The 24,385-nt window shown below is 43.5% G+C and overlaps 1 protein-coding gene across 8 annotated transcripts in view; it reads left to right on the top strand.

Moving 5' to 3' along the window:
* elavl4 (ELAV like neuron-specific RNA binding protein 4) overlaps positions 1-24,385 on the top strand; it is an 89,324-nt gene that overhangs the window by 24,529 nt on the left and 40,410 nt on the right. For 7 of the 8 annotated variants that reach the window (XM_030083454.1, XM_030083455.1, XM_030083453.1 and 4 more), the window contains 2 exons: positions 9,955-10,041; positions 15,059-15,305. In XM_030083454.1, coding sequence (XP_029939314.1) covers positions 9,955-10,041; positions 15,059-15,305 — 334 coding nt within the window. The remainder of the gene's footprint in view (positions 1-9,954; positions 10,042-15,058; positions 15,306-24,385) is intronic. The other variant, XM_030083459.1, reaches the window with a different exon arrangement.

Here is a 24,385-nt window from a genome sequence, read left to right as displayed (position 1 = left end):
GGCTCTCAGGTGTATGCTGACTGAAATGCTGTTGCAGAATTTTCTATGGCAATCAATCACCCCCTTCTATATGTGGTCTTCTTGGTGTATACGCCACAGTATATGAACAGAGATAGTCTCCTGTGGGCATTTTCAATTACTCCACGCTGTACAGCGGTGGGGGGATTAATCGGTTCGTTTGAATGCACGCCACACTTAATGGTTTAGCTGGTGTGCCACAGGCTTCATCTGTTAGCTGTGCTGCTACACATGTAGACTTTTGTCTGTTACTTTCCTCTCTCGGTGTCACAGTAGAAACCATTACTGACAGTACCACTTTCACATCATGTCACACTTAGATTTGATCTCAAATTAAATATACTGCATGGATAAGTTGCATGCCCGCAACCTCTCAGACCAGCGATAAAGACGCAGCAGTTTGTGACCCGATCCAATTGTGGCCGGGAGGGCTGTGAACGCTTTGTGGTCAGTCCGCGGTGTAAAGTGCTGATCGTAAAACTTCATGTGCCACTGCTCACATGCCCAGACACAGGCCAGCGTCTCCCTTTCCCCCACAGAATGCTGCTGCTCTGTTGGAATAAGCGCCCTTGAAGTGAATGCCACTGGGCGCTCAAGACCTTGGTGGAGCTGAGACAGGACTGTGCCAACTGTGGTGTTGGAGGCATCACAGGTTAGAGATGTGGAGCTCTCCAGGTCAAAGTGAGCAACCACAAATGGAGAGGTCAGTTGAGATTTGAGCTGGCGGAGTGCAGCAGAACATGCAGGAGACTGGATCCAGGGTATGTGCTGCTTAAAGAGGGCATGCAGCGGAGCAGTTGTCTCGGAGAAGAGGGGAAGGAAACACAAATAGTAAGCAGTCATCCACAGGAAGGATGACAGTTGTGCAGGGCAGGAGGTTTCAGGCAGGCACAGGATATAATCAGCATTGGAGTGTAGCAGGCAGTGAGGGACCCCACAACCTCAATGACAGAAGCTGCAGAAATACACTTGTTTTCACTCAACATGAGTTTGTGACCTGCAACCACGTCTAGCACCCTGGAGACGGTCATCGTGCGTGGCGAATGTCACTCCGTGCACCACGATGTCGTCCAGATACACAGCTACACCTGGAATGTCCATGAAGATGGTGGCCATAATTTTCTGGCAGCTTGGGCTGGAGCTGTGGCCAAAGGGCCTGCGGCTGTAACAGAAGACCCCCACGTGGGTTACAAAAGCAGTTAGGTTGTAGCTGTCGGGGTGTAGAAGAACCTGGAGGTAGCCTTGGCAAAGGTGCAGCTTTGAGAATACCATTGAGCTATGGAGCTGTGCAGAGAGCTCCTCCATTGTGGGTAGTGGGTATTTGTCTGGGGCCGCCACTTTGTTCACCTGCCTGATTTATCGCCTGACTTCTTCTTAGCCACCACAAGATCGGTTATCCTAGGCAAGGCGTTGACTCGCTCCAAGATACCATCTTCCAGCAGTTTCTGCAGCTTGGCTCTGCCGTCATCACGCAGGAATGGGGGGTAGCCAATGCAGAGGTTGGATGACAGGGTTTACAGCTGGGTTGATTAGCGGCTGGTGGTTGAAGGCACGGAGACAGCCCAGCCCAGTGAAAAGCAACAGCCAGCGCTGCTGCCATAGTGCGATCACTCTCAGGATGGTGGAACCCAAGTCGTCTGTGATGGAGAATCCCAGGGCGCAGAACAGGTCTAACCTCAGGAGGTTGACCCTGTGGTGAGATACTTGGAAGGTGAAAACTCGGAGGACTCTTGAGGTGTCTATCATGCTGATTTTAGTGTCCATAGCCATATAGCTGCTCTGCTCCTGCTTTAACAGTCTGTCTGTTAAAGCGCAGCCATACTGTGGACTCACTGAGAAGAAACCTGGAGGCAGCTGTGTCCAGTAGCAGTGGTAAGCACACACCATCCAGCTCCGCTGCGCACCAGGTGAAAGATTTGGTGTCACAGCCCACTGAGTGGTTGGGCTCGATGGTCTGGATGAGCTGGATGAGCGGTGCTGGGCTCTCGTGGATGTGGGCATTGAGCGGCATGCCTTGGCAAAAAAGGTTTCAGTTTACCACAGCACTGGCACTTCTGTTCTGTGGCTGGGCAGATTGGGGTACGTGTGTGTTGGGAGGAGGAGCCACAGTTCCCACAGGGCCCACTTGCTGAGGAATCCTGGTGTCCCGCGACGTTAACCTCGAAGATAAGTGGGGCCAGGAAGCTGAGCGACTGGAGCCACTGTCTGTGCCAATGGAGCAGAGTGAGAAGGAACTGGGCATGTAGCCGCTAACCGCAGTGTTAACTGAGCAACCGACTCCAGCTGGAAAGCCATTTTAGCTTGGAAAGAGGCAGGTCATCCGGTGTCATAAGCAGTTTTTCACCTAACTTGGAATCAGCAGTGCCCTCGGCTAACTGTTCACCAATTAATTCGTTTTCCAAGTGGCCAAATTTTAGAGGTAAGGAAAACACCAGAGATCTGTGATGTTCTGGTGGACAGGCTCACCCGGTCATTGTCGGGAGGCGAGCTACACTCTGTGGAGTAGCGAAATGTCTGCCTGTATGGCAACACGTTTGCAAATTTTGTCCTCAGGTCTGAGAGTACAGAAGGTGCACTGTCTCTGGTTTCCCAATCTGTGGATCAGCAACATCTTTAGCCATGCGTTGTTAGCATTGTCGAACCCAATGGCGGCGATAAACGTCTGGAAAACCTTGTGCCAGCGGGGCCATGCCATTAGCGACTCACCCGTGAAGTGAGGTGACAATGGCAGCTCCATCCTTCTTGTCAGTATTATGTCAAGTCACATGCAGATGACTGCTGTGTGCCTGGATGAATGACAGGCGTTATTTAACACTTTTCCCACAATTCAATAAGGGTGCAGGATTTTCGCCTACAGAACAAACTTTACAGCAGTGATGTCGCACTGTCGTGACTCACACACCACACACCTATGGCGGTATGCCTCACAACTCAATAGCCATCACATCAATCAGCACAGGTAAAGTTCCAGGTTGGTGCTCGATCAATGATGGAGTAACTTTTTCTGCATCCACTTGTAGCTTCCAGTTATTCATTGTTTCCATCAAAGTGTTGGTTCATTAAGACAGATGACGGACGGCTGTCCTTTTCCCTTGCAGCTATTTGATTATATGAGCTCCGGTTCAGAGATGAATCAATACCCATATTAGCAAGCCACACACACACACACACACACACACACACACACACACACACACATACACACACACACACACACACACACACACACACACACACACACACACACACACACACGCACAAACACAAATAAAAAAATCACTATCCAAAGGCTGTGAAATTAATTGTCAAGTACAATGGTCAGTTGGTGTTTGTGTGATTTAACTCTGTCTTTGCTGCAAGGCACACACAAATGCATTGACACCAGACACCACACACACACACACACACACACACACACACACACACAGAGTGAGAGAGAGAGAGAGAGAGAGAGAGAGAGAGAGAGAGCGCGCAGCACAACTGCAAGCAGGCTGTGTCTGAGATGCAGCTGATGGGGAAACAGTGATTAGATTAGGAGGAGCTCTGCCTCTGTTTAGCAGCCAGGCAAGTGTTCCCATCTCTATCTCCTTTTCTGCATAAGTGCTGTGCTGTAGGTTTTGTTGTTATCGTATACCTCCAGGCTGTTTATAGCTTTTTGAATACCTGTTCAGCAAAGCCAATATTGCCACTTCCAGCTCAAGACCTGTTTTAATTAGAACTAATGCAGTGATTGCTACTAAAAATTTGCATGTAGTTCAGTCAGATGAACATAACGGTTTGATGCTGGGCTGACCTTGTTTTCTTTTTTTTTTTCAATCAGGTTTCCTCTATGTATTATAGCCAAGAAGAGAATGTAGGCACAAATAAACCAGAGACATACAGTTGTTTATCACTGCTTGCAGTAGGGTGACATTGCTGAATTGCTTATCTCTGACCTGACACATGCAAGTGGGCACAGTAACAGGTATACAGTTGGGTAGTTGAGTTGGGCGAATCTTTGTGCGTGTTTGTATATGTTTGTTTATGTATGCACTGTTGTGTCTTAGTGTATGTTACTAAAGATAGCAGGTAGCTTCTCTGAAATGGCTGGTTGCCTGCACAGGTGCACAGTTGCATTCACCTGCCAGCTACTTGTGGAGGTGGTGTCCTCGCTCGTGACACATGCTGCTGACTCAGTCGGAAAGCCTGCCTGCTCTGCCTGCATGCCTTGCTGTCTGTTTTTGCGTCCTCTATCCTCTGTCCCAGCTGAAAGCAACTTCAGCTCAACATGGAAATGAGTACTGCACAGAAACACAAGCTGTTCCACGAAAGGCAACTCAGAGTGGAGCAGGTTTTTATTATTGAACTGATATAGTGGTACTTATATTCATTTATTAAAGGTCATAGTGAGTAAAACATGGATTTTGTGGAATGAAAACAGAGAGAGACAATGACCTCTTGTGTAATGCTAAATGACAGGTGTGATGTAGGACAACAGGATTTTATTTCCTTGCTCAACAGAAACAATTACTACCTCAATAAGCCTTAAACATTTGGAAGATATTAACATACTTTACATGTTTTACCACATTCGCGTTTGATTAAAAATGTTGAAGAGAGGGTTCACCATTATTCTTTCACCAAACCATACTAGCTTTGGGAATCAACAATAATTGATTAATTAATGATCACACTCAGGAGTCATGGCGGGACAGACAGATACACATGGCACAGACATCCCGATGATTTGACTGAGCTGGAGGCAGAGGTGCTAGCTGCAGCAGCCAAAAGTGGAACAAAGGTTGGCTGGGTGTTGATGGGAATTTGATGCTGTTCAAGGGAAGACCTCTATTGGGATGATGGCACTGCATCGACTTGCAGCTGAGGGTTTGATGGAAAAATAGGGGTCAGGGGCACCAAGCAAGGGACCGCTCCTGGCACAGGAGTGAAACTAGAGGAACTGTGATGAGGACCGGTGAGGCGAGGCCAGGGCTGGGGCAAAGGGACAGGGACTCGGGCTGACAGGCGAGGCCAGGCTTTCAATTCCAAGGCCTGCTCCCCGGTGCTTCGGGCTTAAGCCAAAAAGCTAGGCAGGTGTCCAGCTGATCTCACACCCCCACAAGGGAGGAACTGCAGAGCACCAGTCACTGGAGCTGCACAAATTGAAGTGTCATCTCCAGAGTCAAGATGCTCACCAATTTTCTGCATGCGTTGGTGCAGAGTTGGGATTCAGCCAGTGGACAAATGGCTCCAGTTCCGCCTACAGTTTGGCTGAGCAAAAGAGACTATGGTGTGTGTATGTGTGTGTGTGTGTGTGTGTGTGTGTGTGTGTGTGTGTGTGTGTGTGTGTGTGTGTGTGTGTGTGTGTGTGTGAGAGAGAGAGAGAGAGAGAGAGAGAGAGAGAGAGAGAGAGAGAGAGAGAGAGAGAGAGAGAGAGAGAGAGAAGAATGGGACTGTGTATTGTATGCATGTATAAAGTACTGCAGGTCCTCAGGGACACTTTGCTTCAAGGATAATCTGTTTTTAACTGTTTATAAAGCAGCCTGAAATAGTTACTGAGAAAGGTTTTTGAATAAAAATAATTAGACTGAACAAATGTGAACACAGTACTGTCAAATAATCAACTTTATTTCAGTTAAATGTGAAATGTCGCAATGCCACCAGTGGTGAACATGACAAGCTGTATGTGCCATTATACGATAGTTTGAAATATAAATCTTAGTCATATAGATATTTCCCGATGTACCCCTCAGCATTTGGTCTTATCCTGTCATCTCCTGACCTTTGACCTTACACAACTATGTGCCAATTACCCACAGGCTGTGAGGGAGTGTGTGGGAAATCTCAAATCGATCCCAGAGAAAGACTGATACATCACAAAAGAGAAAGAATAGAAGGAGGAGAGGGGAAAAGTCAAGCTAAAGTTAAATGAAAAACTGCTTACGTACACGTCTCGTACGGTCTGGAACATTTATTATTCCAAGTCACACAGAGAGAGGAAAGAGGTGGAGGAGGATGGGAGAAGAGAAGAATCCATTTGGTAAAGTAGATGCCAATCGATGAGGCTGGAGGCAGGCAGGCCAGAGTGCAACGGAGTAGTGGTGTGTGTGTTTGTGTGTGTACTTGCGTGCATGAGACGTCCCAGATTACTTTTCCCTGATTGATCCAGGCCAGCATCTGTCTGACCTGTAGGACGTTTCAGAGCTCGGAAAAGGCTGGTGGAGGTGGAGAGGTGGTTAGAGAGAGTGAGACGACCAGGAAGAAAGGGAGAGGAGAGAAAAATAAAAATCAATAGCGCAAGAGAGCATTGCGCGGAACTTGACTGGCCGAGAAGCTGAGATAGTAAAGTCGTATTAATCTCTTTGTGTCTCAGTCAGTTTGATAGGAACTCCTATCCAGTTTTACTTTAGGCAGTTGGTGAAAGAGTTAGTTTCTGAAGTAGTAAAAGGTAGCAAAGGTAGCAAAAGTTAGATTTTGCAGATGTTTGTAAATTTGAATGTTTTCATTGAACGAGCTTAGATCTCTTATATTAACATTTTAATGAATATTAAGCATGCCAAAGACAGATGGAATTGACAGATAATGTCTGAATAAATATGGTGACGTGCAGTCTAACATGTCAGATGGTTGCATGCTGGCTCCATTTTGTATCTGCCAGGCAGTGTGTCTGTCGGTGGTGAGATCCTGCAGCATATTGCCTACTCCGCAGTCTCTACAGTTTCCATCTATTCCAAGTCAGGGTAAATTGATTGTCTAAGCTCTGTAAGAAAAGGGGGAGGGAAGCCTGGGCCAGGCCAGCAAAACAAAATGCTTGTTTTAAAGGTTGAAAGCAGGATAGGAGTGACAAAGGAGAAATATTGTGTAATGAAAATCAAAAGCACCCACACAATTTAATATAGAGTGACAATTGGCAGACTGTAGGGCTGGGGAAATCGGAGAAGTGTGATCAAGTTTGTGTATCGTATGGAAGAACAATCAAAACAGTGCAATGCATTTAATGTAAAAGAGAGTTAGAGCTGAGCTATCCCACCTTTGGTATTTTCCAGTTTTTGAGTGAAGCAAAAGTATACTCTCTCGTCTTATTTTGGGCGTGTGAGGCTTGTACTATTTGACTGCAGTGCCTGGATACCTCTGGCCTGGAGCCCAAGGAGACAGGAAGCACTTTTGTGGCATCAAATATTAATGGCGTTATAGAGTGTATTGATTATATAATAACTTTTCCCAGCATCTGAGCGCCGACTGAAATGTATTCCCTGAATAATTGAAAATGTATCCATGAGCGGTTTTTCATTTCAATGGTTGGTGAATGTAATTGCATTGCGCCCTTACTCTAGTGTTATTTGAGATTTTATCAGAGGATACACACGTGTGCTTGTGTGATAAACGCAATGACAGTGAACACATGAAAGTGTGTGTGTGTGTGTATGTGTGTATGTGTGTGTGTGTGTGTGTGTGTGTGTGTGTGTGTGTGTGTGTGTGTGTGTGTGTGTGTGTGTGTGTGAGTGTGTGTACGTGCGCACACGTGCATGCATCCGTGTGTGTGTGTGTGTGTGTGTGTGCGTGTAAGAGAGAGAGAGAGCATCACGTCAGATTGCCCGATCCTGTGTTTGTGTAATTGAATGGTTGAGCACTGAATATTAAGCTTAGGATGGAGTTTGGAAAAAGAAGACCTGAGGGTACCTCTCAGACATGTAGTACTCGCTTTGACAACATTATGCTCCTGTGCGCTGTACGTTAGCTGTTTGGTATTGAGGCTCATATACATCTGCTTGCTGCTTCTTACATTTCTATCACCACATTTGTACATGCTCTGATGATACTGCACTGTTTGCTTGCTGCAGCGCACCATCCACTCCTGCACTTGTACAGTCTGCAAAGTGACGACTGTGCCGGGACGAGTGAAAAATGATTTTGATGTATCACCTCTGCCTAACAATTCCTTTTTCAGGGTAGTTTTTAAACTTCGTCATTTGTTTTAATATGCAGTCTGTTAAATACGTAACAAGAACATGAATGTTGGTCTCAAAATACTGCATACAGTTGCTTTAAATCTGACCTGTATGGCCACGTTAGTCCCGAGGGTTGCAGCTATCCCTGGTGTCACTTACTCTTGACTCAGGCCCCGTTTACATGACAACACTTCAACTGTTTAGACATTTTTGTTTCAGAAATGTTTTGCAATTACACAGAAATGTTCTGAAAATGATGTTCGTTTACAGAGCAATGCTAGAAATGCTGAAAACGATGCAGTTAGCATGCCAGGCCACGAGTGGGTGCTATTGGATTTTTTTTCGGTAATAAAATCACACGCGCTTCGGCACAAAGAGAAATACACTATAAACCTTGAAAAATGGCAAGTACTGAGATGGACAGACGATAAAGTTGAGTGGCTTTTACTGGTAACTCTCAACTGCAGTGTCTGCTGGTCCAGAAGACGATACAGTACTTGAGTAGTTTGTTGAAGGAGCGTTGTTAAATCGAAAAGAATGAGCAGCACATTCAGCATTCTGCCACCATTCTTGTTACTGTCCCTCTACTCGCGCATGAGCAGAGGAACTGTTTATCGCGATGGTGGTGGTAGCCGGCAGTAGCAATGCTCCTGCCGTCTACTCAGGGCGGAGCCTGAGCGTTTTCAGAAAGTTCCACCTTGGGAACTGTTGCCAAAAGGCTGCGTTTCCAGTGGGTCTGACCAACGTTGTCAAGTAAATGGAAGAAGTTGTCGTGTAAACGGGGCCTCAATCGAGTGGTTATAGTGACACGAACTTGAATTTTGCACATTTACACACACTTCATGGTTAAAAATACAAATGCATGGTGTATGAAAAAAAAATGTAATGCCGGTTGCAGATATGACCTTAACAAATTTACGTAAAATATGTTATTATTAACACTTTTGTCATCACTTCACTAAAACAAAGGTGGCTCAACTGATTTTAAAATTTGATCACTTCCCCACAAAAAAATGTATCAATATTTACCACTACCTGACAGCAAAGAGAAACCAGATTCAATGTCCTCTTTTTTACCCTGACCTCTCTGCCCTGTGTATCTTCTTTTCCCTTTCAAGCTGACAGTTCACTCTCATTTAGCCCTCCATTATGCATTCCTGCCTAAGTTTACAAGACACATTGACAACAGAACATGTACAGACCCCCACCCACCCCCCAAACCTCTATCTCTCTCCCTTTCTTTGAAGTATTGAAAGTGTCTTCCCCATTACTCAGCCCTTGCCTTTTCTTCCTTCTCCCATCTGATCCCTCACTCCTGCTCTTCATCTCTCTGAAGGAGTAAATGAAGGCAGAGGTCATACCTCCTCTCTTCCTCCTCTGCTGCTAAATTGGCTGTTGTAGCATCCGCACATAGCTGCAGGCATTTAAGCCCCCTGCTCTGGAGAGCCAGTGAACAGACTTCCTGCTCATTTGTGGCAGTTCTGTCTCTTCAACCACAGGCTTGTTTACCCACAGAGAGCAAGAGGGAAACCCTCATTATAAACTCTGCCAAGGTCATTGCAGTCACCACACCAATCTGCCAGCTTCAACACACAGGCACTTCTGTTCTGTTGACTGTGAAGGTGCTCAGATGATTAAAACAACTCATCAGATAATATTTTACTCCCATTTTTTTTTCTCTTTTCTGTTTCAGTTGTCCCAGATTCAGCTTGAACAAAACAAAAATAACTGTTGTTATAACACAGTAGCAAATTGGTCATTTTAACCAGCTGTACCTGCCAAAACAACCAAACTCCTGACTGAGCCACCTGTTATTGTTTTAGCCTGACAGGTGGTGACTGCAAAGGTGTAACTGTGTTTTTCCAGTGAGTTGTCATTGCCCCACAACACCCTCAACCTCCCTTTCACTTCTCCCCAAAATACCACCACAGACCTAACCTTGTAAAAGTGAGTGTATGATGTTGACGGTGGGCTCTGCGTCCCTCCCTCCCTGTGCTCCGCTCCATAGGGGTCGACAGAGACACAGTGGCGTCAGGCAGAGCTCCCACAGCTCCAGGGCTGGGCAGAGAAGGGATTGCTGACACAGCCAAAGATGGTAAGGAGACTACTGCTGCCAAATGGATGGCCCAGCCATTTTACACACCCATGAAGTAATATGATCTGATATTGTTCTGTGTTCACATAAACACACACTGGCTGGCTGATGCTGCTGAGACAGTCGGAGCCAGAACGGAGATTGATGGATGGGGAAATAGGCAGAGAGTAGCAGGGAGGAGTGGGGGTGATGAGAGGAAGCTGTGCAGAGATGAGTGAAAAGCATTTTAAGCTGCTGACGTGTGCATCTTTTGTGTTTATTTGAATGTAACAATAATTCAGCTTTTTTTGTTAACGCTTTTCTCACCATATGAACTTTTCTTTTTCAGTTTTGAACTTAGTGAAAAAAATTATTTGCTGTGAACTTCTTTAATACAAAAATATTTCAGACAATTTCTGAGGAGTTTCCCAAAAATATTTTACTTTTCTTTTACTTTTGCTTTTTTTTGTGTGTGTGATCACCTAAAAATAACACTTTGAATCAGAAAAGTTTCTATACAGTGAAAGAACTGAGTGTCATTCTAAACTGGGAAGTTAGACATGAAGAACAAGACAAGACAAGGGAAGAAAAAAAAGACATGAAGAAGGAAAACAATCTGTGTGTGTGTGTGTGTGTGTGTGTGTGTGTGTGTGTGTGTGTGTGTGTGTGTGTGTGTGTGTGTGTGTGGGTGGGTGGGTGTGCGTGGGTGTGCACGTGCATTTGTAACACTAACTGGGATTTTGCACAAACTAAATAATTGAGCAACAGGTTTCACACGTGCACTTTGCTCAATAGCTCCAACTTCACTAACTGCAGTCATTTTTTGAGTCAATCGCATTCACCATTCTTAAAAAGCCAATTTCAAGAATGACCACCAGGTATGAGTATTTCTCTCTCTCTCTCTCGCTCTCTCTCTCTCTCTCTCTCTCTCTCTCACTCTCTCTCTCTCTCTCTCTCTCATCTTTTATCCAAGCCACAGCTGTTATTTGTCTCTCATATGTTTCCAACAACAGCGCTCATGTAATACTTTATAGCTCAAAGCCCTGTGCTGTCTCCTGCCGCCTACACACAAACAATATTTTGACTGAGTGAGTGAGAGGAGCTGCATCTCGAGGCTGAGAGCCTGCGAGAGTGCTGTGTGTTGTACCCAGTCAGCAGGACATGCAGTGAGCTCTGTCTTTAGTGCCGGGCTCCACAGCGGGAGAGAAGGGACAGGCAGAGTGCTCACAACCAACATGAAGTGGACCGCTGAGCAGCACAAATGCTGGTGGGTAGGGACAAGGAGAGGGAGATAATTGGCCACTGGGACTCGGCAGGTCCCTGTTAATTAGAGGCAGCCATTTTGGTGTAAAAACTCCTCAGAAAATGTCCCATGGAGTTGAAAGTCTCTCTGACAGAATGGAGCCCAGCGGGGAATGTAAACAGATTTAATAAGGCCCTCTCCGATCAACTCTGTTATGGCAAGATACTATTCTCTCCTTCCTGCATGCTCTCAATCCTCTCTCTTCCCCCCGTCTTTCTTGGTCTGTCTCGGTATCTCTGTTGTGGTGGAGTGGTGAGTGAGCAGGGAAGGATACTGTCAAAAGAACAATTTGCATTCAGCTCTCATCTTGAGAGCTTTTAGACATCTCCCTGTCTGTTTGTTTTCTGCTGTGGGCTTGAGCCATTGTTCTCTCGCTGTATGTGTGATTGTGCGTGCCTTTGACTATGTTGCTCCTCTACTCACTGCAGATGACATAGACTGTGAATGCATGAAAAGTGTGTTCCTCAGTGTGTGTGTGTGTGTGTGTGTGTGTGTGTGTGTGTGTGTGTGTAAAACATATAAGGGGATGGAAGCAGAGCCAAGACTGATATTTTTCAGTGCTCCTCCTCTGCTGTTATCTGCAGGAGAATGCGACAAAAGTGCAGATGTTAGTATCATTTTAGATGTTCTTTTGATGTCAGGGACAAAATGTTGTCTACTACCCACATATGAACACAATTTTGTGTAAGTTGGATGATCCAACAGGAATTTATCCATATGGTTGCAGACGTTTTCATTAAAACATTTACTTGCTTATTGCTTATAAACCAGAAAACGTTCTGAATCTATTTATTTATTCAAGGGTGTAAAATTTCTCACAACCATGTGTAGGTGATAATTCCAGTTCAGGTACCTTAATTTAATGAAAACACTAAACGTAATGGTGTTATAAAAATACATTATTAGGATTGTTTTGTGGTTAAAGAGTTATTTATTTGGCTGCTGTTTGATTTCTATAGTCTTTTAAAACAAAAGTGAAACGATTAAAGACAAGGAGCACGAGCATTGAAAACGTCTAAAATTGTTTTGCAAACTATTTCTGTCCAAACTGGGAAATTTTTAAATTCTGCTTTGAGCTATATTAGTAGAACACAGGTCCAGTCTTTTGATAATCCAGAAATAGAGTGAAAATATGACTCTTTTGCTGTTTCTGCTTTGCTGAAATCGGCCCTGCTTCCAAGTGCAGTCTGTCTGTGTGTACTTTAGAATAGTTAAAAATAGACTAAAAGCTGAATGGCTGAACAGGGAAAAGGAAAGATCTGAGTGATGGCTTTAAAAATTTGATTGAGCCAGATTAAATAATATTTGCATCTTAATTTTAGTTTCATCGTGTTAGGTCACCGCTGTGCTTTTGCTGGAAAATAAAAGGAGCTGCTCAAGTGCATGTGAACAAAGACCTTTTTCACAGGTCCTATTCCAGTGTCTCTCAATGAGGAATCAACTTGAGTTTCGCTCCCTGGCTGTAAAGCAGTGAAATACCTACACGCAGTATCACACCAGTAATATCAACTAGGTCAACAGGTTCTTCACCTTTTTTTCTTCTTTTTTATTTTCCCATTATTTATTTATTAATGCACATTAGCTTCCCTTTGTTGCGTCCGCACACCACTGACAGCACTACACTGCTTTTGTTGGGAAATGAGGTTCACTTACATGCGGCAATTGCACTGAATAAAGTGCAACCTACCTCCTCCTTACACCGTCACTCTTTCTCACCTTTTTTTTTCCTCCTGTTTTTCTCACATTTGCACCAAGCTTACTGTTGCTCTTTGAACGCTTTGATCCTGAGATGCTCTGCAAATCCACATATGAAAATGCAAACCTCTCTGTCACAGCAGCAGCATCAGCAGCCAGACTGTCAGATGAAGGGCTGCCCTTGTTGTTGCCCCCTCCCACAAACCTCAGCAGCAATCAGGAAACTATTCAGCATCATTATAAATATGTAGCTGTTTGTCCTCTCTGTCTCACTTTTCATGTACTGCTCCGTGTTGAGAAATGTTGACTGTAATGTGCTCAGCGTATTCACTTTATGTTGAGTTTGTGACTCTTTTTGAGGCTCAGTAATGTTCTTTTCAAATGTTGATATTGCATGACTTTATGTTTTAATGTATTTTATGTTTGTTTTCTCACCAATTCTGTGTGTATCTGGTACCTGTGTGTGTCTGGTCACAAGCAGCCATGCAGTCTCTATTAAATGAGTACCTGCTAAATCAGTGATATGCTTTTATAAACTGCATCACTATCAATTCAAAGTCAGTAGTGAACGACCTTTCAGTGGTTTCATTACATGGTGTTTTGATCCAAACTTTAAGATATGCAGCCATTTGAAAAACTAAGTACATCCGATGAAAAATGTTGTTTTTAGGCCGTTTCAACAAGCAAACATTTGATCTCGCCATCAAGAATGAGTAACAAACAAAAAAAAACTTATAAAATGAACAGATGTTACAAGTTTGCCATGTGTGAATGTAAGAGATGACAAATCGTGATGTTGCAATAATTAATTAGTATTTTAGGGTCTTTGTTCTGTTAGAAACTTTCTCTGTTTTTTCTGGTATTTATTTTCATGATAATAAATTACAATTCACACCATATTATCTACTTAACATCTTTTAAATCAACAGTAAAGCACATTTTCAGTTAGTATTTGAACTTTTGAAGTATTTTTGTTGCTATGAAGTTAATTTTATTGCAGAAATGTCTGCATTATATCTATATTTGTTTCCATTGTGGGAAATTTCTATACTTTAATATCAGAAATGTTTATTTGACTGTAGATATTTGATTTAAGTAAAATATAGTCAAGTGAAAATGCATTAAGACACCAGTCTTTTCCTTTTAATGAACAGTACCTTTACCTGTGTACCTCAATTGTACCCAATTGAGTGCATTTAACGCCAGCTTTAACAACAGAGTATTGTTTTTTCAGTGCGTTATCTTCCTCTGCTTTTGACACATTTTCACCACTCAAACTACTAATGTTGATAGTCTTATCATTTTCATGAAAAATAAAAAAATGGGGTTATTAGACATGCAGTAAGAGATGTCAAAGACAGAGAGTGTCCAAAATGTACCTTCATGTACTAGAGGGTATAAAGAAGTTGGTGCCGTTCAAAGTACAGTAGAGAATTCAACCTGCTGGTCACATTTGAATCTCAATAAATTAATATGACATCCCAAACTTGTCACGACTGTACTTTGTCAGGTCTTCTTACCTGAAAATATTATGCATTGAAGAGAGGTTGTGAATTTTCCCAAGTCAGACTCTGAAGATGGGAAACAGCCATGTAATAGATATGAAACTTTTTGTCTAATTGTGTGTGTGGGGGGGGGTGGGGGGGGGGGGGGTGGGGGGGGGGGGGGGGTGTAACGATTGCTTCTGAGACTGAGGATTTTACTGTAAAATCTTTTGACCTTTCTAGTCACCTTGAAAAAATTAAATGTAGTTTTTGCTATGTTTAAGTATTAAATGTAGTTTCTACTTCATCTGGAGGCTCTGTTTTGTGTGGATTAATGTTTGCTTGTCTAAAAAGCAGCACGTCTGCTTCATTTTTCACATTACAGTGCTATATGCAGAACCTTCCGATAAGACTATAGTCAGACTGCTGAGCTGAATTGATATGACAGAAATGGATTGAGTAACAGATATTTTAGAAATAAGCACCTCTTCCGTTTTAATAGTATGTCCTATCCATGGCTCCTCTCCCTCTGCTCCTGCTATTCATCCCTCTCCAGATCATCAGTAATATGGAGGCTCCAGTGACAAACGGGCCCAGTGGAGGAGGCAACACTGCCAATGGGCCTACCTCCAACAACCGTGGTTGCCCCTCGCCCATGCAGACTGGCCCTACAAATGACGACAGCAAGACAAACCTCATTGTTAACTACCTGCCCCAGAACATGACCCAGGAGGAGTTCCGCAGCCTGTTCGGCAGCATCGGCGAGATCGAGTCCTGCAAGCTGGTTCGCGACAAAATCACAGGTACACAACACAGTTTTTTTTGTGTCACGCTGACATGTTGGTGGTTGTGCTTCTCGAAATCTAAACTTTCAGCAACTAAGCCACTGCTTAGCTTCGATAGTACACAGTGGGTCTGCAAAATGTTGCCTGAATGGTGTGTTTAGTTAACGTGTGATGAGTTATTTCAAGCGTGTTGAGACAGCGGGTGAAAGGTAAAGGTGGAATTTCCAGTCCGTCAAATAGCTTATATAGGTGAACAGACAATCAAAGAGGAACATACGCAACAGCTAGTTTAAATTTGCCAGTTAATCTAACAAACATGTGTTGGGACTGTCGGTGGGAAATGGAAATCCCAGTTCCTGAAAGTGAACTGCTGTTCTCTGTAAATTAAATGAAATGTATTTCCTGAATTTTTAGAAAACTGTAAAATTGTTCACCATTCAAAGCTTTATTAAAGTCAGTGGTCACAGGTCAGTCTACTCACACTTGCAGACTTTCACTAGTTTTCCCACCAGACGCTCCTCCTGATGCAACCAGGATTCAGATCCAGAAATAACTCATTTCGCCATCAGGAGGGGGGCTTCCTTCTTTGCCTTTAATTCCAAAATCCCGATTTAGAGATTTGAAAATTAGTAATGAAAACAGACATCTTTGTTCACACACTGCAAGAACAGAGGTTGAAGAAGAAGAAGTAGCTGTGAGGACTGTTACAGATACAGACACATATGAGCGAAGTTAAAAAGAAGTTTACACACTAACATCCACTAACACTAATAGCCCACCCAGTTTAGGTGTTGAAAGGAATCATTGTGTTCGATGTCTGCAAGGAGAAGCGGATCTTTGTCCTCTGTGTGTGTTCAAGCGCAGCAACTCAGCAATGCAGCAAAGTGCCACATGTTCTCCAGAGGTGTTTAAATTAAGCAGCACTTTGCGGTGCTAATCATGGCTGTAATCTGGGCGTAGTGGCTGTGTGGGTGGCCATACAGCAGATGGATCAGGGAGGAGGGGTGGATGGGGGGGAGGCTGGGGTGGTGTAGCTCTGTGATAATGCTCTGTAATGGCTTTCATTTTAGATCCTACTTACTGACACTCTTCTCCTGATAATCTCATTAAAGAGCACCAGGCAGGCAGGCAGGCAGGCAGGCAGTCGAGATCACTGAGACGTTCCCGGATAGCAAGCAGGCGGGCAATAGGCAGAGAGTAAACACACACACAGACAAATACAAACTTAATCACACAGTTAGATTACCTGTAATCGATTAATTCTGCTGGAATGGCAGACAGAGATCACATTTTTGACTTTAAACCAGAGATGCCAACTGTTATATCCTTCTTCCTTTCCTTTTCAGTTCTTTGAAATATGTAACAACTGCGTCATGATTCGTCTTTAGGACTATCTTCCTCCTCCGCTGTAATTGGCCACAAAATGGAGCCTGAGAGTCAGATACACGACCATAATGGAGGATCATGTGTACACAAATAACACTGGGGTACCACATATTATAATCACCACTACCACCATGTTCCCTCGCCAGCTGATTTTCCTTTAAGTGTGATTTACCAAACAGCAGTAAGGTACCATGCGAAACAGACAGTTGGAGAGAGTTTAAAATAATCAGAATTGCTATAAACCTGCTCAGTCCCTAAATGGGAACACTGAGAAAGGTAGAAATGTTTGTTCAATTACTTCTAAGCCATTTAGGGTACTTCTCTGCTCTTCACTACAAGGTCTGTCTGATGAGTTAGCATCAACGCAAGAAGTTATAAATAAAACCTGCCTTCCCTCCATCTCCCCCTGTGGTGTATGCCTGTTTTGCTCTCCCATGGGTGCAATTTTCCTGTGCAAACTTTTAGGCAAACAAAGCACAGATTCCTTCTAGGAGGAAATGCCAAGAGGCCTCATGCTCACTCACAGTCATCCAAGTCATTAAAAGAGTAAGCCAGGTTTGAGAGGGAGGGGCTAGGAGGAGTAGAGGGTCCACTTTTTCAGGTTGATGTATTCACATCTTGTCTGTCATAAACAGGTGATTAGGAAACTTATGTTTATGACACATTTTTATCAGGGTTTCTACACAAGTAAAGATTGCAGGAGAAATAAGCTATAGATTAGATTTGACAAAATTAGATTAGATTACATTTGATTTGATTTAATTTTATTAGGCTTTACTTTATTAATCCCAAGGAAATGTGATGTCTACATCAGGGAAACATACAAAAAAGCAAGATATACAATATACCCTATTAAAAGTATATATATTCTATTATCAAACTACATGTTCAAGTAGTTCTGGTGTTATACAGTCTGGTCGCAGTTGGAATGAACAACCGATGGTAACACTCCTCACACCGAGAATGTATCAGTCTGCTGCTGAAGGAGTTGCTCAGAGATCCCACCGTGTCATGCAGAGGCTGAGAGGACGAAGTCAGTTTGACTAACGTCCTCCTCTTCGGAGTCCAGTGGACAGTCCAGGACAGAGCTCACTCTCTTGATTAGTCTGTTGAGTCTCTTCCTATCCCTGTCGATGCTGCCTACACTCCAGCAGGCCACAATAGAGAAGATAGCAGCGTCAAATGCAGGAGTTTTCATAGTGGAACTCAAAATGATGCCTAGAGAAAGTTAGAAAGTTCTGTAGTTGCATGTTAGTCAAAATGATAAGAATAATAAGGTACTTCTGCTTCCATATTCCATTATTCATTGTGAAGAGCAGACAGACTATAGAGCGAAATTTGAATAAATGCACTGACTAACTATTAAATGCATTTAGATAATAGCTTTAATATTTAAAAGTTACAAGATTGATATTCCTCAGATGGATTCAATTTGTCTGATGTACATATCCAAAACTTTGGGTTGTTACATTTCAGCTCACCAATGCAAACTCTCTTATCGTCAGACGATCATAAATGTACACAAGCAAACATTCAACAGCTTTGTTTTTTGCGTCTCCGTGTCCCACCGGTGTTGGCATCTTGACCAACCTGTGAGTGTTTCCTGACAAGGTGTGAGCACTTGAACCTCTCAGAGGTATGAGAGACAGACAGGTCCTCAGCGTCCCCTCGGCTTCCTGTGAACTTGCGCCTGTCAGCTCCAATGACGCCAGCATGGCGTGAGGCTGAGGTGAGCGCGGGCAGGCGTAGACACTTCAGCTCCATCTGTCACCCTGACTGACTTCAGCTGGTAGAAAAGCCACCTCTGATTGTCTTCCTTGCTCCCCGCACGCCTGCCTGCATGCCTACCTTCCTGGATGCCCGCCTGCTTGCACAGCTACCTCTGCCTGGCGCTCTCATAACACGCCTGGGATACGCAGGTTAATCTTTTATTTAAGGCTAGCTTACACGCACCTAGATGCAGCCCACACACACTTGCGCTTAAGCCCCAGGCCTCCACCTGTGAATTTCCTGTCTGTCTCTGTACTCCTAAAGAGAAAATATCTTAAGTGTTATTCTGTTGTCTCAATTAGGTGTGTATACTGTAGTAGCTTTTGTACATTCCCGGCTGCATTCGAGGCAGAGGTGCTGCATGTGGGAGAGCACTATAAATATTTCTACTCACAGTGCTCTGTCTCTATGATTTTTTTTTCTCTTTCTTCAAAAGTGTGAAGCTAAAAATCGTCAATTTGAAAAGATAACAAATATTCCCTGGCTGACAAAAAAGTCAAAACACTACACAACGCTTTAAGGTGAGAGAGAGAAAGGCTGTACCACGCACACACTCACGCACACACCAAAATGGAATTGACTGATCATTGTCAGAAAATCATTTTTTTCCCGATCATTTTTCTGCATCAGTTGCATTGCTGCTGAAGAAATGAATGCATTTGTTTTCATAATGACATGAACGAGGAAGAAAATGGCTTTTCATACTGGAAAAAGTATTGATTTCATCAGTAAGGGGCGAGGCAGGTTGTGTGATATATTTCTGGGGTAACTATTTTTGGCAGGACTGCAACATCAGGGCCAGTCGTACAGATCACAGAAAATATCTCATTGACAGAGGAGTTGAAACTCATTTTCATTCACTCACTTTATTCAGCTAAGTGAATGACGCCTAAAGCGTAACAAATGTCAAATGCTACAACACCCTGTGTGTTTCACATTAAAACTCACATCACCAATTTAAAGACATCTAGTGTTTAGTGCATTATCTGATTATCTGTTTGTTTTTCCTTTTGAAAATCAGTTTCCTAATGTGGCCAAAACTTCCTACAGTGACAGGTCTTAAAAAAAATGTCATTTTCTCTTTGAGAGACAAACCTCTGTTCTTGTTTCTAATGTTCTGCGATAATCTTTTTCTCTTTTTATATATATGTATGTATGTGTGTATATATATATATATATATATATATACATATATAGATATATATATGTGTGTGTGTGTGTGTGTGTGTGTGTGTGTGTGTACACACATATTGTCTAGCACGCTGACTGAATCCTTTTGTGTTCATTTTTATACATGGAATCTGGATCTGGGGAGCTGATGCAAATCATAGTGACAATGTAGCAAGCCAAGCAGATGTTGGCCATGAAAAATAAATGGACTGTGATGTCAGATGAAGACTAGTTCAAGCTGCAGCACCTCTGACAGACAGCAGGTTCAGTACTACGTAAAAGCCTGACTGTCACGTAAATTCAGTTATGTCTATATTAATATAGTGTAGGCATGTAGACTCATTTGAAGCTTACACCTTTCAGTCCGACAGCATCCAAACACACACACACACACACACACACACACACACACACACACACACACACACACACACACACACACACACACACACACATCTCAACATCGGGTCCTCTACCAGAGGTCTGGAAGTTCACGAGTTCTCTGCAGTGTCTTAACCGTTCTTAGGACTGCACTCTTGTGAACAGGGGCTTCAGTTGTCCTTCCTGGGATCTGCTGCAGCTACTCCCATAGTTTGGAGTAACTCCGAGTACTCCTTCTACTATGGGGACCAGGTCAGCTTTAACCCTCCCCATCTGTTCCAGCTGTTCCTTCAGCCCTGGTGCTTCTCAACCCTCTCTTTCTTTCTGTTGTTGCTGTCAGCTGGTAGTACCACATCTGTCTGTTGCTCTGTTCTGCTCTTTGCCAACCACCGTCATGTCTGGTTGTGATTGGTCACCCTGCACCTTGGGTCTGATCTACTACGGTGGATCATTCTCTCTATAGCCCTCGAACTTACTGCTGGTTTTTGTGTTGCCTTGATTAATGCCTCTATGTTTTCTGTCAGTCCAGCAGTCTAGCATCTTGATATCATCCACTTCCTCTATCTGGCGGTGATACATGACATGTAGGAGCTTGTCTCTCCATGCTTGCATCTCATCCTCGTCATCAGGTTTCCTCTGTCTGAGGCATTCACTTTGAAGTTTTGCTTTGGGCTCGTCTTCCTGATGTCTTCTAGGATTTTAGATGTTACATCTTGGATAGTGGCTCTAACACTCACTAGTTGGATAGGGGTGAAACTCTCCTTGCATGCTGAGGAGTTTTCTTGTTTGATGTCTGTGGCTTCTATTTCCCCCTTTGGCCAGTTTGTGATCCCAGCTGGGTATTTGATGACTGACAGCGCATCTATGCTGTATGTTGGTATTTGAGGCTTACCTCTCTGGATAGTTGACTAGAGAAACGTTACAAACATAATACATTAACACATTGCAAATAAGTTAAGGAGTTAATAATTCATGAAATTGTTCCTTATGTTCTTCAAGGGGCCAATCGGTGCTGAATGTAGACCGACCCAATCTCAGTCATTCAGCAACTGTCCCAGTTATATTGAAGTATTGCTGTAGACACACAATACAGAAATGTTTCACGTTCACCCTCCTGCAGCTCTGATGCTCCGGCCAGCCTGGAACGCCCCAGTGGACATATTGTGCTACACAGGATAATGACAATTACATGATCTTATGATATTTTTATGGCAAGGGACCAAGGAGAACTCAGAAGTGTTTCCAAAGGATTGATGACTCCATTGATGAGACCACAGCACAGCAATATGCATTTGCTGTGAAACAAACCCAACAAATTACACATAACAGTCTTTTTTAATTATTATTTCTGTCACAGATGAATGCCTGTGCTTGGTCATTCCAATCGAAATTATGCCACTGACACAAGAAGGCAGTACTTGTGAATCGTAATTTTGTTTTATACCTTTTCATCCTGTTTTAGATAGAAGAAATATATTACATTGCTATTAAGGTATGCACTGGTGGCACATTTGACAGCGGAGTTGAAAGCTTCAGTATTTTAAATTGAAGGTGACTGAAACAAATTCTGCTCCTATTTCTTGCTTTGTGTTGCTGAGGCCATATACAAAATACCTAGAAAGCAAAAGAAAAGTCCTGCTCCGCATTGTTTCAAACCAATTTATTCTTTTCATATCCTTACTAAAATCGTGCCATGGGAGATCTGTGTAGTGTTTATATCCCACATACAGGCTGCATTTATCTGAACCTTAAAAGGTCTGAAGGATGAAGATAGCGTGAACAAAGCTGACAGGGAAAGAGATGGAAAAAGGATTTGACATCTCCAAAGCCAGGTATTAACAGAGCTGCCAGACTCAGAACTGCATACACAAGCAGGCAGACACACATTAAAGTTTCAGTAGTCCCAGGTCCCGGGAATGTCCTGTTTCTCTCCCCTCCTCCTCCTTGCTCAGTCCCCTCACCATCCCCCGCAGTGGACTCAGAATTGGACGTCCTCAGCTTGCCCAGCTGCACTGCTCCTCCTGTGACCCTCACATCAGACAGCCTCTGTCCTCTCTCATTTCACTCTTAGTGCCCTTTACAGGGAACACAGAGGTTGTACCTGTCCCTTGTGCCATCCCCAGATCCAGGGGCTGAAAGCGCCTCGGGGTTGGCTGAAAAGCCCCACCCAAAGCCATCCACTTCTGAGCGTACTGTAACTCGTTAAAAGGGGCAAGGCTGTTCACTTCTTTCACTCTCAGAAGGAGTTCAGACAGGTGCAGCAGGTTCAGATCTGCAATGCTGACGTAACAGGGTTATCCAAGACTTTGAGGGGCTTCTCTGTTTGACAGCTTCCCTTCTATTTTTCAGTTGCACTGCTAGCCAACCAGCCCACACACACTGCATGCTGCAGTCCACTGGCCCCAAGGCTCTGGGAGCCACCATGAGGGGGAGGTTTACGTATGTACGTGTGTGTGTGTGTGTGTGTGTGTGTGTGTGTGTGTGTGTGTGTGTGTGTGTGTGTGTGTGTGTGTGTGTGTGTTTGGTGTGTTTGTCCCTGAGCTTCTACGTGGGCAAGTGTGTGGCTATGTGTGTGTCTGGTGGAAGCGGGGCCTTGGGAGCTGCGAGTGGGAGCCTCCTGACTGCAACAGTGGCTGCTACCTTGGCAACCCAGGAGGGAGAGTTGTGTTGAATGAGTGAGTGGGAGAGGGATCTACAGTAGATATGTGTGTGCGGGGGACGTGGCTCTGTTTATGAATTTAGTTATTTAAATGGACTCAATACATGCAACATGATTTGCACTTACCCTATGCTCGTGTTCAAAGCACTGTACCCTTTAGTTTACTTGGAGTTTCTTGTGGGTTTTTTTTTTCTTTTCGCTTTTTGTATGCTTTAAACACTCCGTTACACCTTTCCAATTGAGTATTAAAGGTAAGGGAAGTGTATTTGACAGGAAGCTGGTGACAGGTCGCCTTTTCTAATGTTGGGGAGTGCCGGCACATCAAAAATAATATCACCTCAAGTTGCTGCAGCAGCAAGTGCTGAAACGTCAGTATGTAGAAGCAATAAATGTGACAGATTTATTTTGACAAACAGACATGTTTTTGTCTTGGTAAAATGTCTCTAAATTTCGGACTGATTTAAGACCAAACTGATTTGCCTGATTAAAAGTAGAGGGACAGCCAGACCTCTCAAGGTGTTGTAATAAAAAACTTTCAGCTGTCGTGGTTCCGGCCCACTGCAACTCCCCCTCACCCTTTTTGATGCCTCTGTCCTCCCATGACTTCTGAATGACAGACTTATTCATCTGCCGACAGTGTGTGGGACTGCAAGGACAAGTGAAATGTTTTATAGATACCATTCAAAGGTCCCTTCCCACAGACTTTTACACATTCACGCACTTTTGATATTTTCTTATTTTTATGCAAATATGTAAACTACTCATGTACCGAAGACAAAACAGTGAGTAATTTTCCAAATAATATGGACAATTGCTCAGTACAAATTGACTTTGCTGAAAATACAACATTATAATATCTGTTTTGACAACAGCATGTCAGAACTTTGAATTAATTTTTCCAGTTAATGGCAACACAGTTTTACTAATAATAATATGAATAATATGAATACTCAGCGCAGTGAGTAACACAGTGAAATTGTATTTTCTTGCAGCTATGTATTTTAGTTCAGAGCTCCTACTTTAGATCAAAGGGCCTATAGTGCGTCGTGTGAGCCTCGCCTGATGATAGCAGGAGATGAAGATGCTTTCATGTCTGCAGTACAGAGCTCTTAGTCACATAATACCACAAAAGACACCAAATAATGACAGGCAATATGGACTGAAGTCTCTTATGTGTACACATGATTGTGTGTCATACTGTGTGCCTCTCAGTCATCCATGAACATTTTTGACTTGATTATAGTACATTTTGCTTTTCTCGCTGTGGTTTCACAACATGCAATTTTGCATACACTAATATGTACACTTACGTATGCATCCCTTTTCATGTGTGTGTGTGTGTGTGTGTGTGTGTGTGTGTGTGTGTGTGTGTGTGTGTGTGTGTGTGTGCGCACGCACATAGAGGGGTGAAAGGAAAGGTGATATTACATAGTGGTGGCAGCAGGCAGGACACCCGCTCAAAGTACAGAAGTCTCATTTTCTCATCTCGCACATTGGGCAACCTGCTGCTGCTCAGGAAACAAATAATGGCTTAGTCATAACTCCTCGCCAACACAGCAGAGCGCTACTCACTGGAAATAGCCGTGATTTTACCAGTGAAAAACATGCCCACCTCCCTGAACAATTCGTGTCAGCATATACAAAAGGTCTGCCAAAAGAGTGGAGGAGGGTTCCAATTAGTCCCCGCCACTTTTCTCCTTCACCCTGCGAGGTTAGTCTGTTAGTCAAAGCG

Source organism: Salarias fasciatus, chromosome 23 (genome assembly GCF_902148845.1).
Source record: "Salarias fasciatus chromosome 23, fSalaFa1.1, whole genome shotgun sequence".
NCBI lineage: Eukaryota > Metazoa > Chordata > Actinopteri > Blenniiformes > Blenniidae > Salarias > Salarias fasciatus.
The sequence above is the reverse complement of the archived record's forward strand: the minus strand, read 5'-3'. Positions and strand labels throughout refer to the sequence as shown.